This window comes from Bison bison, unplaced genomic scaffold (genome assembly GCF_000754665.1).
Source record: "Bison bison bison isolate TAMUID 2011002044 unplaced genomic scaffold, Bison_UMD1.0 scf7180017864072, whole genome shotgun sequence".
Taxonomy (NCBI): domain Eukaryota; kingdom Metazoa; phylum Chordata; class Mammalia; order Artiodactyla; family Bovidae; genus Bison; species Bison bison.
In genome coordinates, this window is record NW_011494644.1 from 5,040,751 (window position 1) to 5,060,179 (window position 19,429).

Consider the following 19,429-nt stretch of genomic DNA (forward strand, 5'->3'; position numbering starts at 1 on the left):
TTTGAAATAGCTCAACTGGAATTCCATCACCTCCACTAGCTTTGTTTGTAGTGATGCTTTCTAAGGCCCACTTGACTTCACAGAAATACAAACTGGAATCAAGATTGCTAGGAGAAATATCAATATCTCAGCTATGCAGATGACACCAGCCTTATGGCAGACAGTGAAGAGGAACTAAAAAGCCTCTTGATGAAAGTGAAGGAGGAGAGTGAAAAAGTTGGCTTAAAGCTCATCATTCAGAAAACTAAGATCATGGCATCTGGTCCCATAACTTCATGGGAAATAGATGGGGAAACAGGGGAAACAGTGTCAAACTTTATTTTTGGGGGCTCCAAAATCACTGCAGATGGTGATTGCAGCCATGAAATTAAAAGATGCTTACTCTTTGGAAGGAAAAGTTATGACCAACCTAGATAGTATATTGAAAAGCAGAGACATTACTTTGCCAACAAAGGTCCATCTAATCAAGCCTATGGTTTTTCCAGTAGTCATGTATGGATATGAGAGTTGGATGGTGAAGAAAGCTTAGCACCGAAGAATTGATGCTTTTGAACTGTGGTGTTGGAGAAGACTCTTGAGAGTCCCTTGGACTGCAAGGAGATCCAACCAGTCCGTTCTAAAGGAGATCAGCCCTGGGTGTTCTTTGGAAGGATTGTTGTTGAAGCCGAAACTCCAATACTTTGGCCACCTCATGCAAAGAGTTGACTCATTAGAAAAGACCCTGATGCTGGGAGGGATTGGGGGCAGGAGGAGAAGGGGACGACAGAGGATGAGATGGCTGGATGGCATCACCGACTCAATGGACATGGGTTTGGGTGAACTCCGGGAGTTGGTGATGGACAGGGAGGCCTGGAGTTCTGCGATTCATGGGGTCGCAAAGAGTCGGACACGACTGAGCGACTGAACTGAACTGAGAGTGAACTTTATTCAGTGGTTAATTTATCCCCATCACTGAGATGTGATTCTTCTGAGGACTCCATCCAATGCTCCGTATAGTTCAAGATCTCTTCTCTAGGGCTGGTGGGAATGTGAACTCTTCCCAGCTCCATGTGAGCTCTGAGAATTGTTTGGCCTCCTGCTTTCTGATGCCTCTTTGATATTTATGTGGACTTCCATTCCTTGCATGTGATCAGTGCTCAGCCAGGCTTGATAAAACCTCTCTGTAGACTTATGGACCCTGTTCCCTCTCTCTGCAGTTTCTTCCTCTCCAGTACTTTGCTTGACAAATTATAGCATCTCTGGCCTCTCTGGACTTGAATCTCTGTATCCTCAACTCAGCCTGACCACTGGGCTTTTTTGGGTTCCCTTTCCTGCTCCGTAGCCTGGAAACTGCCTCTGGGCAGACAGTAAGGGCAATTGTGGTGTTCACCTGATTTGTTTTCCTTCTTTCAGCATTATAGGCTTGTGCTTCCTGTTGTCCAGTGTCTAAATAGAGTCATTTCATTTACTTTTTTCAGTTTATGGTGAGAAGGCGATTCCTGTGTCAGTGAATCCTTCATGGGCAAAAGAAGAACTTCTGCCCAGAATATGTTTCTGTTGGGTAGGAAGTTAATCCACTGTATTGCTGGAAGGGGGTGTCTTAGCTGCTCTGTGTTCACTTGGTTCTCAGGCGGCCCTCCCCTCAGCTGTCATTTTCAGCACTAGGCTTACGTATCATGTAATTAGCAACCTCAGAAAAAAGCGCTTCTTTCTCATTAATTTTTGAAATAGCCCCAGCATTGCCTCCAATCATGCAATTGCCCAGTCCTAAACAATCTGGTCAGAAGTAGAATATGTGGGTTGGCCTGACACACATCAGAGAGTAGAATCCATCTCATCAAGACCATCTGAACTGAGAATGGGGAACACGTGTGTGATAGGCTATGTAATGACCCCCAAAGGTGTCCACTTCCTCATCGCTGGAACCCATGAATAAGTTCCCTTATGTGGCAAAAGGAACTTTGCTGATGTGATTAGGTTAAGAATCTTGCAGTGGGAGATTATCCTGGTGGGCCCAAGGTAATCACAAGGGTCCTTAGTGATGGAGGTGAGGGCAGGGGGGCCCTAGATAGAGAGGGCAATGTGACAGTGGAGGCAGGGGGACACATTGAGAGATTTGAAGGTGCAGTACTGCTGGGTTTGAAGATCGAAGACGGGGCTCTGAGTCAAGGACTTCAGGCAGCCTCCAGGAGCTAAAACAGACAAGGAAATGAATGCAATCTAGAGTCTCAAAAGGAACACATCCTGATAACCCATTTTAGGACTTAAGATCCCCAGAACTATAATAGAATGTATCCGTGTCATTTCAGGCCACGGAGTTTGTGGTAATCTGTTACAGCAGCAAAAGGAAATGAATACAGGTGGTTCACAAAAGAGAAAAGCATGGTGTTATCAGGGAAGCGTGGATACTAGGCAGGCAAAACCAAGGCATGTCCCCTACTCTCATGAGCTTCTTGCAATCAGGATTGCCGTGTCTCATGACTGAGTGGCAACATTCAAATAGAACACGGGGTGAACTGCCCAACCCCGCTGGAGTTGGGCAACATGGAGGTCCTGGCCCTAAGGGTGAAGTAAGTTAATACATGTTAAATATGTGAACAATGGGCTTGCCTGCTGGCTCAGACATTAAGAATCCACCTGCAATGCGGGAAACCTGGGTTAGATCCTGGGTTGGGAAGATCCCCTGGAGAAGGGAATGGCTACCCACTCCAGTATTCTGGCCTGGAGAATTCCATGGACAGAGGGGCCTGGTGGGCTACAGTCCATGGGGTCGCAAAGAGTCAGACACGACTGAGCGCCTTTCACTTTCACTGTGAACAATGCCTGGCACCTAGTAGTCAAAAAAGTCAGTTGTTTTCATTGTTGTCATCAGTATATTGTCATCATCACACTCTGTCTTTCTGGCAGTTTAACATTTGCCTTGCTTGCAAGATGAGAGGGTTGGACCTCCCCCTGGCCCACCAGTCTGCAGTTCCTTCCACTCTGACATTCTATAATCCTGGGGTTCTGTGACTCTAAAACTGGTTTTGACTGGCTTAAGAAGTGCCACATCACACTTCCAATATTAAAATCATTCTATTTGCAATCTGGGAGAAAACAGGAAAATATCTCCAACTTAGAAACTACAGTATCTCTTTCCCTTTGTACCAATTTTCAATTCCCATGGATGGCAGTGAGATTTATCAATATGTTTGAAGGGGATATGAAAACCTAACATTTGCATATATCATTTGCAGTCAGTTCCTCAACTTTAGCTCCCAATCAAACCCTTAAATGCATGTTTCTAGATTAATAGTCAGACCTGGCGGAACTGCATTAACAGATAGTTCAGCTTAAAAATATAAAGGAAAAAAACTATTATAGAAGCCAGAGGGATGAACAGAGAGATTGAAATCTTACAGCTATTCACTTTCAGCGGTTAATATTGCCTGCAAGTGTTGGTATTAATTGTCTTGAAATCATTACAGATACACTGGCCTAGTCATTCAAGGAAATATATTTTGGCTTATCATCTTGCAGGCTGAGCTTGCATTTTCCAGGTTCCAGTGACAAAACAATTTAATATTGCATCTTCAAAGTAATTTTATTTGAATTGTATTTTTGCACTTTCATTTTAAAATGGGCATGCCTGATAGTTGGGGAGCACGGATTGCTATGAGTCAACAAGTGAAACCTGCTTATGAAGACTTAATAAGAAAAGTTCAAAAGCTAACTTGAATCTCTACCTCTCCTTCATCCCCAAACATCTTCACTGGCTTAGAGTAGATGCTTTGAAGTCAGAATGCCTGGGTTGTAATCCTAGAACCAGTCATTCAAGTCATCTTGGCATATTTGGCATTACCTTGGCATAACCTTGGCATAGTTACTTAACCTCTCTGTGCCTCAGTTTCTGCATCTGTGAAATAGAGATAATATTAATATTTACTTCCTAGGGTTGTGGGGATTAGAAAAGATAGTATGTGTAAATGGTCAAAAGAGTGTTGGCATACAGTAAGCATTCAGTAAATATTACCTGTTATTATTTGGAATGCACATTTCCATTCAGTCAAGGACATTTAAATCTAAGCACAGTATTAATTGAAGTTCCCTTATAGCACCTGTGAGCTTTGTAATCATTGAGGGAAACTTCATGAAGACATTGACCAATCTGATTTGCAGAAATGTAGGAAATCTCTCTGAAGCCAATCCATCATGTGATTGGATTAGAGAAGCAGTAATTCGATGTCATTTCAAAGGAATATATATTGCCTATGGCTTCTGTAAATCACTCACTTAGATGTTCATCCATTTATTCATTAAAAAAGTACTTATTATTCAGAATGTACCCTACTGTGGGCTAGGCATTGTGCCAGGCACTGGGAATATGGTAGTGAACTATCTGGATAGGGTCTTCATCTTTGGAGATTCTGTTTGGTGATACAGACAAAAAGTTGAGCAATCAAGAGGAAACATTTAACAAATTTTGATAAGGGATAAGCAGAAGATGGACAAGGTTCTCATGGAAATAGTGGGGAGGGAAGCTACTTGGGATGGGAGAATCCGGGAAGTCTTCTCTGAGCAGGTAGCATTTAAACAGACCTGAGAGATAGAAAGGCAACAGCTGCGTTAAAAAGTGGAATCGCATTGCAATGTTTCACATTGTTTGCCAACACTTTCTCTTAACACTAGAGTGATCCATATTGTGTGATAGGATGGACTGACATTAAAGGGAGATGGGAAGACTCACTGTGACTCTTCCGCTCCCACTCAGGAGATGTTCATCCTTGGATGTCCCCTCCCCACCTTTGCCTTGTGAGCTCTGGTCTTTTTGTAATCTTTATAATCTGTCTCCATGATCCCTGACAATCCACACTATTATGCAGCTCATCTTTAGGGGATTGACTTGGGTCCTTCCTCAAGTCCAACACAGGGAGACAAAATTAATCAGGATTCACCCAGTTACAAGTGACAGAAAACCCAACTCAAGGAGACTTGAGCAAAAATGGAGTTTGTTAGCCCAATAAAAAATGAATGGAAGATCTAAATAGACAGTTCTTCAAAGAAGACATACACCAGGCCAAAAAGCACGTGGAAAAATGCTCAGCATCACTAATTCTTAGAGAAATGCAAATCAAAGCTACAATGAGGTGTCACCTGACATTGGTCAAAAAATCTACAAACAGTAAATGCTGGAGAGGGTGTGGAGAAAAGGGGACTCTCCTACCCTGTTGGTGGAAATGTAAATTGGTGCATTATAGAGAATAGTATGGAGGTTCCTTAAAAAACTAAATATGAATTTCCATATGATCCAGCTATCCCACTCCTGGGCATATGTCCAGAGAAAACCATAATTCAAAAAGATACACACACTCCAGTGTTCATTGCAGCCCTATTTACAATAACTAAGAAAAGGAAGCCACCTAAATGTCTATCCGCAGATGAAAGGATAAAGAAGATGTGGTACATATATACAATGGAATACTACTCAGCCATAAAAAGAGTGAAGTAATGCCGTTTGCAGCACCATGGATGGTGCTAGAGATTGTTATACTGAGTGAAATAAGTCAGACAGAGGAGGAAAAATATATCGCTTATATGTGGAATCTAAAAAAATGGTGTAAATGAAAGCACATTCACAAAACAGAAATAGAGTCACAGATGTAGAAAACAAACTATGGTTACCAGGCGGAAAGGGGAGGAGGGATAAATTGGGAAACTGGGATTGACATATACACACTACCATATATAAAATTGATAACTGAAAGGAATTACTATCGGGCTTCCCTCATGGCTCAGATGGTAGAGAATCTGTCTGCAATGCAGGAGACCTGTGTTCGATCCTTGGGTGGGGAAGATCCCCTTAAGAAGGGAATGGCCCATTCCAGTATTCTTGCTTGGAGATTCCTATGGACAGAGGAGCCTGGTGGGCTGTAGTCCATGGGGTCACAAAGAATCTGACATGACAGAGCGACTGATACTCACTTTTCACTAAGGACTTGCTGTGTAGCACAGGGAACTCTGCTCAGTGTTCTGTAAAGACCTATATGGGAAAAGAATCTAAACAAGAGTAGAGAGATGTATATATGTGTGTATATGTGTGTATATCGGAGAAGGCAATGGCCTCCCACTCCAGTACTCTTGCCTGGAGAATCCCAGGGACGGGGGAGCCTGGTGGGCTGCCATCTCTGGGGTCGCACAGAGTCGGACACGACTGAAGTGACTTAGCGTGTGTGTGTGTGTGTGTGTGTGTGTGTGTGTATACAATAATGTATAACCGATTCACTTTGCTGTGAACCTGAAACTAACACAGTGTTGTAAATCAACTCTACTCCAATAAAAATTTTTAAAAAGAATGGAGTTTATTGCCTCCTATCACAGAGGATGTCAAGAGTGGAATTAAAGTACGGCTGGATCCAGGGGCTTCAACACTGTCGTCAGGACTGTCTCTCACCATTTTTGACCCTGCTTTCTTCTGTGTTGGCTTTGTTCAGAGGCAGTTTCTTTTCATGTGGTGAGTTCTAGAAGATTCAGGTGTTTGTCTGCCAAGGTCCAGTCCAGAGTAAAGAAAGCTCAGCTCTTCTAATTGCTCCAGCCAAAGTCCTGGTTGGTTTTGACTGGACCACATGCCCAATCTGGAAACAATCACTATAGTCAGGCTAAGAGGCATTCTGACTGGCCAGGAACACTCCTGGAACTCAGAATGCAGTTAGCTCCAGTTGGACCAGATGAAGTAAGAGTGTGGAAGGGCTGGCTCACCAGGGAAAATCATGAACAATTAATAGCCACTATGTTAAATTAAGGGGACTCTACACTACACATCAACCCCTAAAATCAAAGCTAATTGGAAAGATTTCTGTGTGGTTTTAAATGCCAGAGCATTTAATGTACTACCCTCTGGAGCTGAAGAGTGAGAGGCAAATGTATTTCAGGGTAGATTTCACGAAGGTAACATCTGACTTGAACTCCCAAATAAAAGGATGGATTTTAACAGTTGGGAATGTAGGAAGGACATTTCAGATTGAGGCACTGACTTGAGTTAAGGTGTAAAGGCAGAAAATTACAAGGTTTTATCAGAAAATTGTGAAAACATAGGCTGGAAAAGTTTGGATCCTAATGCAGAAGAACTTAAATGACCAAACTATCTGAAAGTCACGAATGATGAGGGGAATAAGCCAGCAGACCAGACCCAAGGTACCAATGTCTTTGATGTTGAAGGATACAAGAACTTCATGGCTTTTGTAGATCAGGGGACATACTCAGTAGAAGCGGCACCATCGGGAGGATAACCTGGATGAGTGGCTAGGGTGGTTTGGAATGGGTAATATGTCCAGAGGAGAAGCGTGAGCAATCAGTCAGGAGGCTGGCTCCGTTATCCCCTTGGATCTTGGGGTCTTAATCATCTCTGGATGGTTCATTTCTTGTCCTTCCACATTTTTATAGGCTAAATCCATTCTACAAGGGTTTCTGGAGGATTCAGGCTATAGGGTCCAGGATCTGAAGAGCTTCCATTTGGTAGGACTTGGTGCAGCCCTGTGTGCCATGAACATCACTGAAATCTCACTTATAAAGATCTTGGAATTCAGGTAACCAAAATACTAGTGCACAGAGTGGCAAATGATTGATTTGTTGGTTCATTCATTCATTAATTTATTCATCAAGGTGTTCTCTGCTTCCTGCTGCTTTGCAACCTTTCTGGGATAAAATAGGGAGTGAGATTAGCTGGATCCTTTCTTGGTGCTGAGCCTACCTACCTTTTGCATATCTATTTTGCCTGGAGAGTCTCCTGGGCTCACACTGTATCCCTCCCTTGTAACCAGGGTGGTGGTGGCCAGAATCGGGACCCTGCTCTGCAGTACCCAGGTCTTGGCAGAGTTTAAGAGGAAGGCAGAAGTTGTGTTTGGGGAGCCCACTGAGTGGTCCAGCTTTGTCTTGCAGGAGCTTGGGACCATTGCAGGTAAGAGGTACTTTGAGCATGCCTTTCTCTCCCTTTCCAACCTTAAATCTGGGGACAAAAACAAACAAACAAAATCCTTGGCCACATATAGTGAACATCCATAGGGTTATGATAGAACCTAGATTTCATGACTTCAAGTTGCAGAAGGTGGGGATCTGCAAGTCTGCTTTTTAAACAAGCTCTCTTGGTAATTCTGTGTAGCTAAAGTGGTTTAGAATGTTATTTAATTGGCTCCAAAATAGATTTATACACAATTTAAAATTTGTGTAAAGTGAAGCTCCTTCTGGGCATAAATTTCCTTGTAGGAGACCAGTCAGGGCTAATGTGACCCACATATTTTCTTCCTTAGTTGATTAAGGAACCTAATTCCCCAGTGTGACTTTCAGGGCCTTTTGTAAGGAATGATGTTTGCCTAGAACATGCAGATCTCTACATTACGCAGTGCCATTAATAAAACAAACGGAGTTCTGATGGCTTGAATTAAACCCTCTGATTCCTTTTTCTCCCCAGCTGGATTAACTAAGGAAGAGCTCCGAATGCTTGATAAGGATTTGATGCCATATTTCCAGCCATCAGCAATCAAATGCCTTCCTGATGAGATATTCAAAGTAAGTACTCAGTTCTTCAAGGAGAATGGGAGCTGACCCCATTTCAAATCACACAGGGAAGCAGATGGTGGGTGTTGGATTCTAGGGACCTACAACCTGCTTCTGCTAATGGGGCCAGAGGAGAGCTATGTGCCAACAATGGATGGATCACAACATAATTTTAGCTGTTTTTGTTTTTAAAGTTTTTTCTTCAATTTTTAATTTATCTTTTATTTGTGTCTATTTTTATGGTTTCCTTCTCTTCACAGCCACTGGCACTAATTTTCTATTTATGATGGTATGACAGGTGTATATTCCCTTATCCCAAACCCTTGGGATATTTCAGAATTTGGAATTTTCCAGAGTTTAGAAAGATCACTCTGTGAATCTACAGTATTGTAACCGAACACCTTCAGCAGTGTCTGGGGGAAGCACCTTGTAAGCAAGTACATGAATATTTCTGTGAAGAAATCTGTGACAAAGCACACTAATTGGAATAAATAGAGACTATAAATGGTTTCATATCAATTCAGGTCAGATTTTGCTGGCAAATGAGTTTGTCTTAAACTCTGGGAAAAACTTACAGGTTTCAGACTGTTTTTGGACTTCAGAATTGTAGATGAGGGATGATATTTCCATTAACATTTTCTTTTAAAATAAATTTAAATGAAACATTTAAATTGATTTAAAGAAAAGTATTAAGAAAGCCACAAACAGCTATGGAAAAAATTGAGAGGGTTGAAGTGGATCTATTGAGGATAGGGAAGCAGATGTATAAGTTTAGGAGCGGGTTTGGTGGGGGAGTCTGCTCTGATGAAGAGTGACTCTGGTGTTCTTGTTTGGGTAACTTGGAAACATATTTTGTCCACCAAAACTGGATAAGGCACACCAGGCTAGACAAGCTTGCATGATGCCACGTCATTGGTTCTTTTTAAGACAAGAGAACAGATCTTGAACCACTTCAGGACCAAGAACAGTTCCCAGCACAGACCAGGTTTGAGCGCTGTTTGAAAAGTGAGTCGCTCAGTCCTCTCTGACTCTTTGTGACCCCATGGGCTATACAGTCTATGGAATTCTCCAGGCCAGAACACTGGAGTGGGTAGCCGTTCCTTTCTCCAAGGGATCTTCCCAACCCAGGGATTGAACCCAGGTCTCACATTGCAGGCGGATTCTTTTCTGTCAGCCTCCAGGGAAGCCCAAGAATACTGGAGTGGGTAGCCTATATCCCATCTCCAGAAGATCTTCCTGACCCAGTAATCAAATTGGTGTCTCCTGCACTGCAGGTGGATTCTTTACCAGCTGAGCTACCAGGAAAGCTGTTTAGGGGAAATAAACAAGTAGCTGTCCTTAAAGCCCATTCAGCTTCTTTTCTGGGGGCTCTGCATGGGGTAGGCAGCTTGGTCCTTGAAGTTGGCATGTTGCTGAGCACGCTCTCCTGGTCTTGTTTGGAATGTACTTTGCAGCTTACCTTTTCTGAAAATTCCTAGCGGCCACTTACATTGTGGTAGGCTTCAGCCTAGGTGCTAGGGTGTAGGTACCAGACTAGGTTCCCATGGCATGGCACTGGTGAAGGCATATAATGCAGTGCCTTCAGGGGCTTGAAAAAGTAACAAAAGAATGTAGTGGCCTGAGTAGGGATTAAGGTGAACTGGAGAGCCAGTCTAAAGCTGGGAAAGCTGCTTCTCATCTCTGGCACAGGATGCAATGCAGTGTGACTGTGTGGGCCTAGCATTGCTGCCAGATCGTCCTTTTTTTTTTTTTTTAGAATCCTGAAGTCTCGTTTTCATGTAACATCTCCTGATAATTAAATGTTGGAATCGCTTTGAATTTATTTTTTAAAAACAGTTTAATAGACCTGGGGTTGCAAGCAGCAACATTGGAAGAATACATAATTTTTATAATGCAGACTCTGTGTTAATGGTAGATGTAAGGTATAAGCCAGAAGTGCATGTCTGCTGTGTGTGTGTGTCTGGTGAGAGGGAGGAGGTGATGCTGAATTTTGCAGGACAGGTTAGTTAGGTGAGAGGGAGGGACAGTGTTCCAGGCAGAAGGATGTATTGCCTCCTGGGGGTTACACATATGGCTGTCCATTCTCCAGGAGTGAAGTGTGCCAGCAAGGAGTGAGGGATAGGGTGCTGGAGAGGGGGGCAGGACTCAGAGCTTGAAGGCCTTATTATTGTATAAAGAGCTTGAATTGCATCCTGGACGGGGGCAGAAAGGGTTCTAAGCAGGGGAATGACATGATTCCAGGGAAGCACCAACCTGGACAAAAAAGAATAATGTGAAGGAGTAAAGTCAGGGTGAGAAAGCAGAACCCCCTTTCTCAGAATCTTTGGGACCCTTAGAAAACGAGCAGGATGACTTTAGAGGCACCTGACATCCCATCTCATTTCACACCCACTGGAACTAATCACCGAGTCCTCTAAGGCAGAAGTGATTGCAGAAAGAATCTTGTTCAGGGCCCTTGAGCAGAATTCCCACTGCTGTGTGTCTATGGCACACATCACTAATAGATCACTGCACTTACCTTTGTAGAACCCTTACCGGACTCACCTGTGATGAGTTGAGAATCCACATAGGATATAAGTTCTCTGTGTGATCCCACATCTAGTCCAAAAGCACAGAGAGGCTGTGAAACTTGCCCAAGTCACACAGCTAGTGTGTGGCAGAGCTGGGACACAGATGAAAAGCTTTGCCCTTTAGGCGTGTGTTTTCTCCACCACCTCAGTGTTCCTCTGGTGGGGGACTTGAAGCATTGTGGGCAGGGTAACTTGCACTGCATTAAACCACATTAAGTCGCCTTATAAAATCTCTTTCACTATTGATTACTTCAAGGAGGAAATCTCAGTTTTGGAGCTAAAAATATATATATATTATATATATATATTTAAAAGAGGCCCCAGGATCAAACATTGTTGGCCAACAGATCTAGCTAGAGTTGTTTTGCTTCTTCTGGCATATTTTAAACGAGTACTTATTGCAAGTCATCCTGTTTCCGTTTTTGGAAATTGCCATTAATTTTTTTTTTCATTTTATAATACATCTATATTAGTAGTGAAAGAGTGGTCTGATTTTAAGGAAAAATCCTGAAGAGTAGCACAGATGAGAGATACATGGGTACCGCAAAGTTGTGCGGGCCCAGGGCGGATGCCCGAGATTTGGGAAAGTTTCGGAGGGGCGCCTCTGAGGGCGCTGTCCCCTTCCCCCCTGTAGGAGCTGTCGGCGGAGCAGATCGCCTCCCTGGGCCCTGAAAACGCGGCGGCGGTGACCCCAGCCCAGCGCCGGCAGCTCAGCATGTTGCAGCTGCAGAGCCTCCAGCGGGCGATAGATGGCGCCAAGGCTCGCTCCTGGCTGGATGCGCCTCCGAGCGCCAGCCCCGCCCGGACCCCCTCCTCTCTTTCTCCTCCAGGTGAGCGGGACGGACCCAGCCCCACCTCCCACTCCCAATCCCCCTTCCTCGTCTCTCGGTCCGCCCCGCCTGACATGGGACGGCGAGAAGGCTCCTAAAATTCAGGGTGGGGTCTCTGACAGTCCTTGAAGATTCTGTATTCAGAGAAAAACCCACAGTCCGTACCAAGCATATGTAAAGAATGGTCAACTCTGGAGCACTTGCAAGTCTTGGGATGGGGGGAGCTCTTAAAAATTGCCAGCCCCACGGACCCCACCCAGAACCCACTGAATCAGAATTTCTCAGGACTTAAGCCCTTTCAGTGGTTCCTTTGCTCCTCCATCCTTCTCACCGTCCGGGATTAATAAATTCAGTCGATATATTTTGGGCACCTACTATGTGCTAAGCCTGCTTTAGGAGCTGGTGAGTAAGGCAGGTGAGGCTCTCTCCTAATAAACAAGGAGATTTCAAATCTGATTAAGACCAGGGAAGGAAAGCAGCAGAAGGAAGTGGTGGTGACGAAGAAATGAGCTGAGCGGAGGAGTCGGGGGTGGGGGTGGCGGTGGCTTTCTTTCCCGGCTTTTTTTTTTTTTCTCCCTGCCTGTCTCCCCTCCCTCCCCTCGCCCTCACACTTCTTTATGACTCCTGTCTTTAGTGAACACCGTCTTTGGACCAAGCATGGTGCTCGGCTCTGGGGAGGCAGCTGTGAACAAGCCAGATGTGTCCTCTGTCCTTGTGGAGCTCCCAGTCCAGGGTGGGGGTGACGGAAGCCCCAGCACCCAGGCGACCATGAGGCAGTACGAGGGGTGCTGTGATCCCAGGGATCGCAGGACACGGGGATCGCTGGGGAGAGGCAGCTTCCTGGGCTTCGGGGAGGGGAAGCGGCGGTGGAAACCTCCTGAAGACTGATATCTAAGCTGCAAACCCAGCTGGAGAGATACCCCGGCCACGTGGGGAGTGTCCCAGGTAGAGGCAAGAGCAGATGCAAATACCCAGAGTTCAAAGAGAGCTGGGGCCTCACCATCTCCAGGTATCCCTCCTCCTCCTCCCGCCTTGGGGATGGGAGGATGCCCAATTTCTGCAGATGGGAGCCATGCCCTTTGATTTATTACTATCTTTAAACTTTTTCATTGAAATATAATCTGCATACATGTAAAAGTTATTTGAAAATGCTGCAGTGTTTTGGGTCTTATATAATGCACACAGTAGACCATGCACACGGTTTAAAATATGAGAAGTCTGAAAAGCTGTGAAGTGAAACATCCACCCTCCACCCGCTGTTCCATAGTCACCCAGTTCCCCTCCTCAGAGCAACCAGTGTTACCAGTTGTGTATCTGTCCAGAGATATGCCATGCATATCCATAGATTATTCCTGCACTTTTACAAAAGCTTATTATATACTTTGTTCTGTGACTTGCATTTTTCACCTGAAAATTTACCTTAGAGACAGTTCCACGTCCATATCTAGGAGCCGTGCAGTTCTTGGTTTCCTGGCTATGCTGTAACTGTCTTTAACTAGATCTCTATAGACGATAATTCAGTTGTTTCTATTTTTACACTGCTACAATCAATGCTGCAGCAAATGACTTTACATACTTTGCATCTGTTCAAGTATATCTGCAGGGTAAACTCTTCCAAGTGAGACTGGGGGGGTCAGAGGGTCGGTGCATCTGGAAATTCTGATGCAGGAGAAGCCTAGATCCTCTTTCCTTCCATTCACCCCACTGGCCTGAGCTGGTCCTGGCAGCCCGGTGAACCGTTCCTGGGGGCCAGGCACTTAATCTTGTTTCCTAATCTTGCTTTGTTATCTGAACCACCTGGGTGTGATACTTAAAATCCAGATCCCCTGGCCTGGTACCTGACTTGCTGAATCAGAATTTTCAGGGGAAGATCCCCAAATTTGCATTTTTGGCCATCTCCCCAGATGACTCCTAGGAGTCAGTTCTGGTACTTGCTAATTCACGCAGTCTCGTATACTTTGCCCTCCCACCCTTTGCTATTTGGGATCATTATTCTTGTTTAGGGTTGAGCAAGCCAAGACCTAGAGAGGTGGGAGGTGCAGGGTGCGATGTGCCCACCCTCTGTGGGCTGCTGAGACCTCCTGTCAACTCTTGTCTTGTTTCCTTGTAGGAGCCTGGGTCTCCAGGGGTCTTGGGCTGGGCTACCTTCTCCTGGTCCTGATGCCCAAGCTCGTGTGGTGAGTGGTGTTTGCGCATCGCCCTGGGGCCCAGGCAGCTGGCCAAGGTGCTTGCAGACCCCGAGGACACTGCAGAGGGTGGGAGTCCCCCACCCCGACTCAGAGTCTCAACAAGGGCAAGGAGACCCTGGGACTTTGGAACTGAAGAGGCACTGAAGGAAGAATAATTATTAAAATATGGTCTTACACCTTCTTAAACTGGCTTGCATCCTCAGCAGGGAGACCTCATCTCAGTCTCCCTAGTTTTCCAGCTTGGAGACAGGGACGCTGGGGAGGGGAGACCATTTCCTGTCAACACCATGAAGACATTAGTACAAGTTAACATCCTCCCTCTAGAAGGAGATGCCAGCCAGCGATGGGTGCAGGCCAAGGCCCCTGGTTTCACCAAGGCCTGCTCTGGCTTCTCTTCTGGTTTTAATTTCCCTTCCTCAGAGATATAGGCCATATTGGATTTCTCCTTCTTAGATATTTAGCAGAGCTGAAATAAATGAATCCCGTAATAGACGCCGATATTCTTGCCTGATTGTTGGGACTAATTGATGTTTTTGGTGGGCATTGCATTGCTTGGAAATTAAAACATTTAACATGGCTCAACATTAAATCAATTTAAAAATACATTTTCCAGATACCTTCCACTTCCTTGGGAGTCAGCTGAATGAATGGCTGTTAAACTTTCAAAAATATACCTTTCTTGGTGGAGGTGGTGGCTCTTCCAGGTTTTAAGTGCTCTGGGCTTTGGGGATGGGTTGAAATAAAAGAAAAATACACTGTGTAAGTCAGTCACTCCTGCGATTATGGTGGAGCAAAGCAAATGTACCCAGTGGCCCAGTCCTTTTGGAAATTTGCAAGATGTTCGTGACCTTTGGCTCAGGAAGGCAGAGCTTAGGAAGGGGTGCTTTGCTACCTCCTGGATGTTATGCCTTCTCAAATTCAGCCATCAAAGTTGTTTCTCTTGACATAGCTTAAGGTGGCAATTTTTTTGGGGGGGAGGGGGAGTTCCCAGCCTCTACCATCTGCAACTCCCCCAGCTGTTTGCAGAGATCATGGTCACTGGTGTGTGAGTCAGTGTGCTCGCTATGGCTCTGATCGGTCAGGACCTGTGCTGTACTGGTTATTAATACAGGTAGATATTGTGGAGGCTGGCGGGTCTTCAGAAGTCTTGTGTGGTTATTACAGAAAATTAAAAGACTGGGGTGTGGAGGGTGTGGCCCTGTGGGTATTACTTGGGGTCTGATCTGATTTTCTTTCATCCTGGTGGGGAAGTGGTTGCTAGTACTGCTTCTGGAGCCCAGATCATTTATCTCATTACAAATTCCAGCCCCAGTTTAGCTGGGCGGGACCGGCTGCTTCGAGCGGGATGCTGGCTGAGAATGTGTCTGCCCAGATTCCCATCAGAGAGGCCTTGGACCTTGCTCAGTAGTCCCACTTTCTTCCAGCCTTGAATTATCCTGGGCAACCACAACTTCCTATGAGTCAGACTTCATGCTGCCAACGCCAAGTAGCTTTGCGTCTCACTTTCGCTTCTGATCATTTGTTTTTGGGTTAGTTTCTGGGTTGTTCCTCCCATTGTGGATGACAGTAACGGCTCCCGTTCTGCAGGTCCAGTCTGCATCAGGCGCTGCTCTGAGGTCTTTACCTGTGTCATTAGCTCACGTCATCATCATCATGACCCCGCTAGGTGGATGCTGTTGGTTCCCATTTTCCAGATGAGGTGACTGAACCCGAGAAAGATGAAGGAACTCTTGTCTAAGGCCTCTCAGATAGTGAGGATTTGGATTCTGACTTTTCGTCTCGCCCTCTGCTGCCTCCTGGATGGATATTCTTGAACTTCTCTAATGAGTTAGATCAGAGAGAGGTTCTGTAGATCCCTTCCCCTCCTCCTCTGGCGGGAGGCCAGCTTGCCTCACAGCTCATATAATTGGTGATTGCCTCAGGCAGGAAGACAAATCCAGCTTATGCCCTGCAGGACCCCCGGGGTCTCGGGTTGAAGTGTGCAGCCTTCTGCACGCAGAAAAGCAGCAGTCACACCGCAGGTACAGCTCCCCGTTCACCTTTTCAACATCAGCGATGCTGTTGGGTTCCCAGCCTCCACCTTCTGCAACTCCCCCCAGCTGTTTGCAGAGATCACGGTCCCTGGCGTGCGGGTCACGGTGTGCTGGTTATGGCTCTGATTGGTCAGGGCCTTGCCATACGGTTATTCAAATTTTTGAACACTGCTCAGCTAGATCCTTTTACAGATCCCCTACCATCAAGTTTGATGGGGGCTGGGAGTCTTTCTGCACCTTCAGTCTGTCATCCAATGGGACTTAGATTTAAGCTATTCCCTCTAGTCCTGGTACCCAGGGGTTCAGCCACCGCGGCTGGGATGGGCTCCACTGCCAATGAAAGGTGGCTGTGAGTTGGTGCGTGTGTGAACATGTGTGAGTGTGTGTTTACCTGGCTTTACTGAAGAAATGCTGTCATGGAAGAGGCAGTAAACAACTTAATATTAAATATTAGGTATTTTCTTTGTCCTTAAAAGTTCTTCATCCATCCTTGCCTCCTTTAAACACATCTATATTGCCTCCCTATAAAGCATATATGTAATGAACAGGGAGGCCTGGCAGAACTCCAGCCCACACGGTGTCTAAGTGGCATGTCTTCAAAGTGCAAATCTTGAAATCTTCTTGAAGTGAGTGTCCTTGCTACAAATCCACCCAGGACGTCTAGCAAGTCCTGGGATTCTCAACCACTGCAGGAGGGTCGTTGTCCATTTCTCTGCCTTTCCTGCCCCAGAAACTGATTACTTCAGAAAGGGACATAGCTTGTCTGATCCTTGAAATGTTGGCAACTCACTGGCAGGTGAAGATCTTATTTGCCTTCGCCTTCATCCTGACCTTTTACGAGCCCAACAAAATGCCTGCCGATGAAATGTGGGGGAAGGGGCTGTCCTTTCCCAGGAGAACTCTGGCCCTGAGAAGTTCCTTCTAGTCTCCGAGACCCTCTGGAACACTCCTGTGTTGGGGGCAGCTAGACGGTGGTTCCCAACTCTTCTGCTCACTCCCTTTATTAGGATGCAACAGCCAGGTTCTTGCCGTGTGGCTTCCATGTGCACCTCAGTGGGTAGAGTCTGCTTCTCCACCTGCTAACTTTGGCTTTGGCCGTTGAGCAGACAGGACACCACCCCTCCAGCAGAAGTCTTACACGCGCTTGTGTGATTTGACCTCTTGGTAATTGCTTCTGTGTGTGAGGTGACCTGTGGTGAGGAGACATGGAGCAGACCTGAGCCCAGTGCACAGCTAGGAGCTAAGTTGAGACCAGCAGGACCCAGCTGAGCTCAGCCAAGCCCAGGAGAGCCACAGCCAACCTGAATACTCATACGTGAGAAGTATGTATTTGTTAAGGGAAGCCATTGAGATTTAGGGTTGATGGTTGCTGTAGCCAAAGCTGACTTGTACTCCATGACTTCCACATGCCTCCCTGGCACGGGCTGATCACGTGCTGGGGATAGGAAGGTGGTGCACTCTGACCCTTTCATCACATTCCCATCATTTGCCCTGGAGATTGTGCCCATTAGGGAAGCTCTTTGTCAAATGCTGTGCTTCTTGATACAACACCATGGCCCCTAATTGCCGCTTACTTCCCATTTCCAAGACCAGGGGCCATAGAAATCAGGTAACTGCTCCTCTGGGGTCAGAGCTTCTGCCCATAACATGGTTGTTCCACCTGCTCTGCCATGGCAGCCTTCATATCTAATGGCTCATCGAACTATTTCACCTGGAGCACTCACCGATCCAGCATCATTGCCTCCAGCTCTGCAGCTTAGCTCTACCCCCTGATACCATCAAGGCTCTGTTAGCTGGAGTTTCCCAGAGGGATGGATTTTCAGGTCAGGTAATAGCGCATGGAATAGGTGCACCGGCCCATCCTCAGGGGAGAGCATCCCAGCTGGAGAAGCCGTCGGGCTCTCCTCCAGGTGTGTGTCATCTCCACTCACACTGGAAGCTGGAAGCCCCACTGAAGTGGCTGAGGTCCACAAGTCTGACTTTGAGCTATCTCCCTTGGGGGCCTGCTGCATCCGTCGTCTTCTGTTCCTTGCCATGTCAGGCCCACTGAGACCCCACTCTCTGATATCTTGGGTCAGGGATCCTGAGACTGATGGGCAGGCTGGTGGTTTTCCACTAGTGTCCAGTCAGCTTCAGGACCTCTCACACCAGGAAGGATTTGGAATTGGAGGAATGAACATGACAAGCATGTAGCCCCACTGGAATGTAAGTTCCCATGGGCAGAAACCCTGACCGTCTTGTTCAATGATGCATTCTTCCTGCTCAGCAGTCCCCAATGGGCTGGGTCATGGTTGGTGTTCACTGCATATTTGTTGAATATGTAGGTGAAAGTACTTTCCCCCTCACATCAGACTGAACTCAGTAGGACCTCTGGTCAGGCAAGTGTTGGTAAACTTCAGCTCCAAGGGAGCTGAGGAGATGTGATAAGAATCTACTCATTTAACAAAAAAGCATATTGAGAATTCACTTTTTGCCAGCCCCTGTGCTAGTCATGATGGAGGCAGAACACACACAGCCCTGTCCTCATGCAGGCCACATTGTGCTGGGAGCTAGAAGAGGCACATAATAGACACATGCAGACAGTGATCAGATAGTGATCAATACAATGGAAAGAAGTCAATCTGGTGGTGGTGGGGGTGAGGGCAGAGAACAAGCTTTAGGTAAAAATCAAGTGATCATGGAAAAGATAGTGATTGAGCAGAGACTGGAAGGCGGTATGGGGCGGCATGCGTATACCTAAACTTATACCTGTATTTCCATCTATATTCACATTGGCATCCATATCTACATTGATGTCATCATCTCTGTCTGTATCCGGTCTGGGTAGCAAAGAGGAGCAAGTGTGAAGTCCCAGAGGCAGGACTGAAGCTCCGGGTGTCTGAGGACCAGCAGGTGGCATGGTGGGTGGGGAGAGGCAGGAGATGAGGCTGGAGAGATGACGGGCCAGATCAGGCAAGGCCTCGGGGGCATCACTGGGCTTAGTCTCCTGATTCTGAATGAACGGAAAGTGGAAGGAGGTTGAACCCCATGGGATCTTTGCCCTTTTGCCGTGACACAAGGGGAACTCAGAAAAAGTGGCTGTGGCTCCCGAAATCCTGTGGGTTCTGTCTTGCCTCCTTTACATATTGTCCACTCCCTGTAGTTCTCATCCTGTTGCTTCCTTGTAAAGGAGTCTTTGCATCAGTTCAGTTTGGTGAGCGTTATCTTAATCTTAGAAGATTTAACTCAGGATTTTGTTTCCAAGCTCCTTGCTGTGTCCTCGGTGTGGGGAGAGACCTGACCCTTCCCTCCCGCCCCAT

The 19,429-nt window shown here is 46.1% G+C and overlaps 1 protein-coding gene across 1 annotated transcript in view; it reads left to right on the forward strand.

Moving 5' to 3' along the window:
- OTOA (otoancorin) overlaps positions 1–14,089 on the forward strand; it is a 68,861-nt gene extending 54,772 nt beyond the window's left edge. Inside the window, exons 24-28 of the mRNA XM_010837194.1 lie at positions 7,399–7,541; positions 7,776–7,912; positions 8,423–8,520; positions 11,713–11,908; positions 14,019–14,089. Coding sequence (XP_010835496.1) covers positions 7,399–7,541; positions 7,776–7,912; positions 8,423–8,520; positions 11,713–11,908; positions 14,019–14,089 — 645 coding nt within the window. The remainder of the gene's footprint in view (positions 1–7,398; positions 7,542–7,775; positions 7,913–8,422; positions 8,521–11,712; positions 11,909–14,018) is intronic.
- Positions 14,090–19,429: the final 5,340 nt, after the last annotated feature.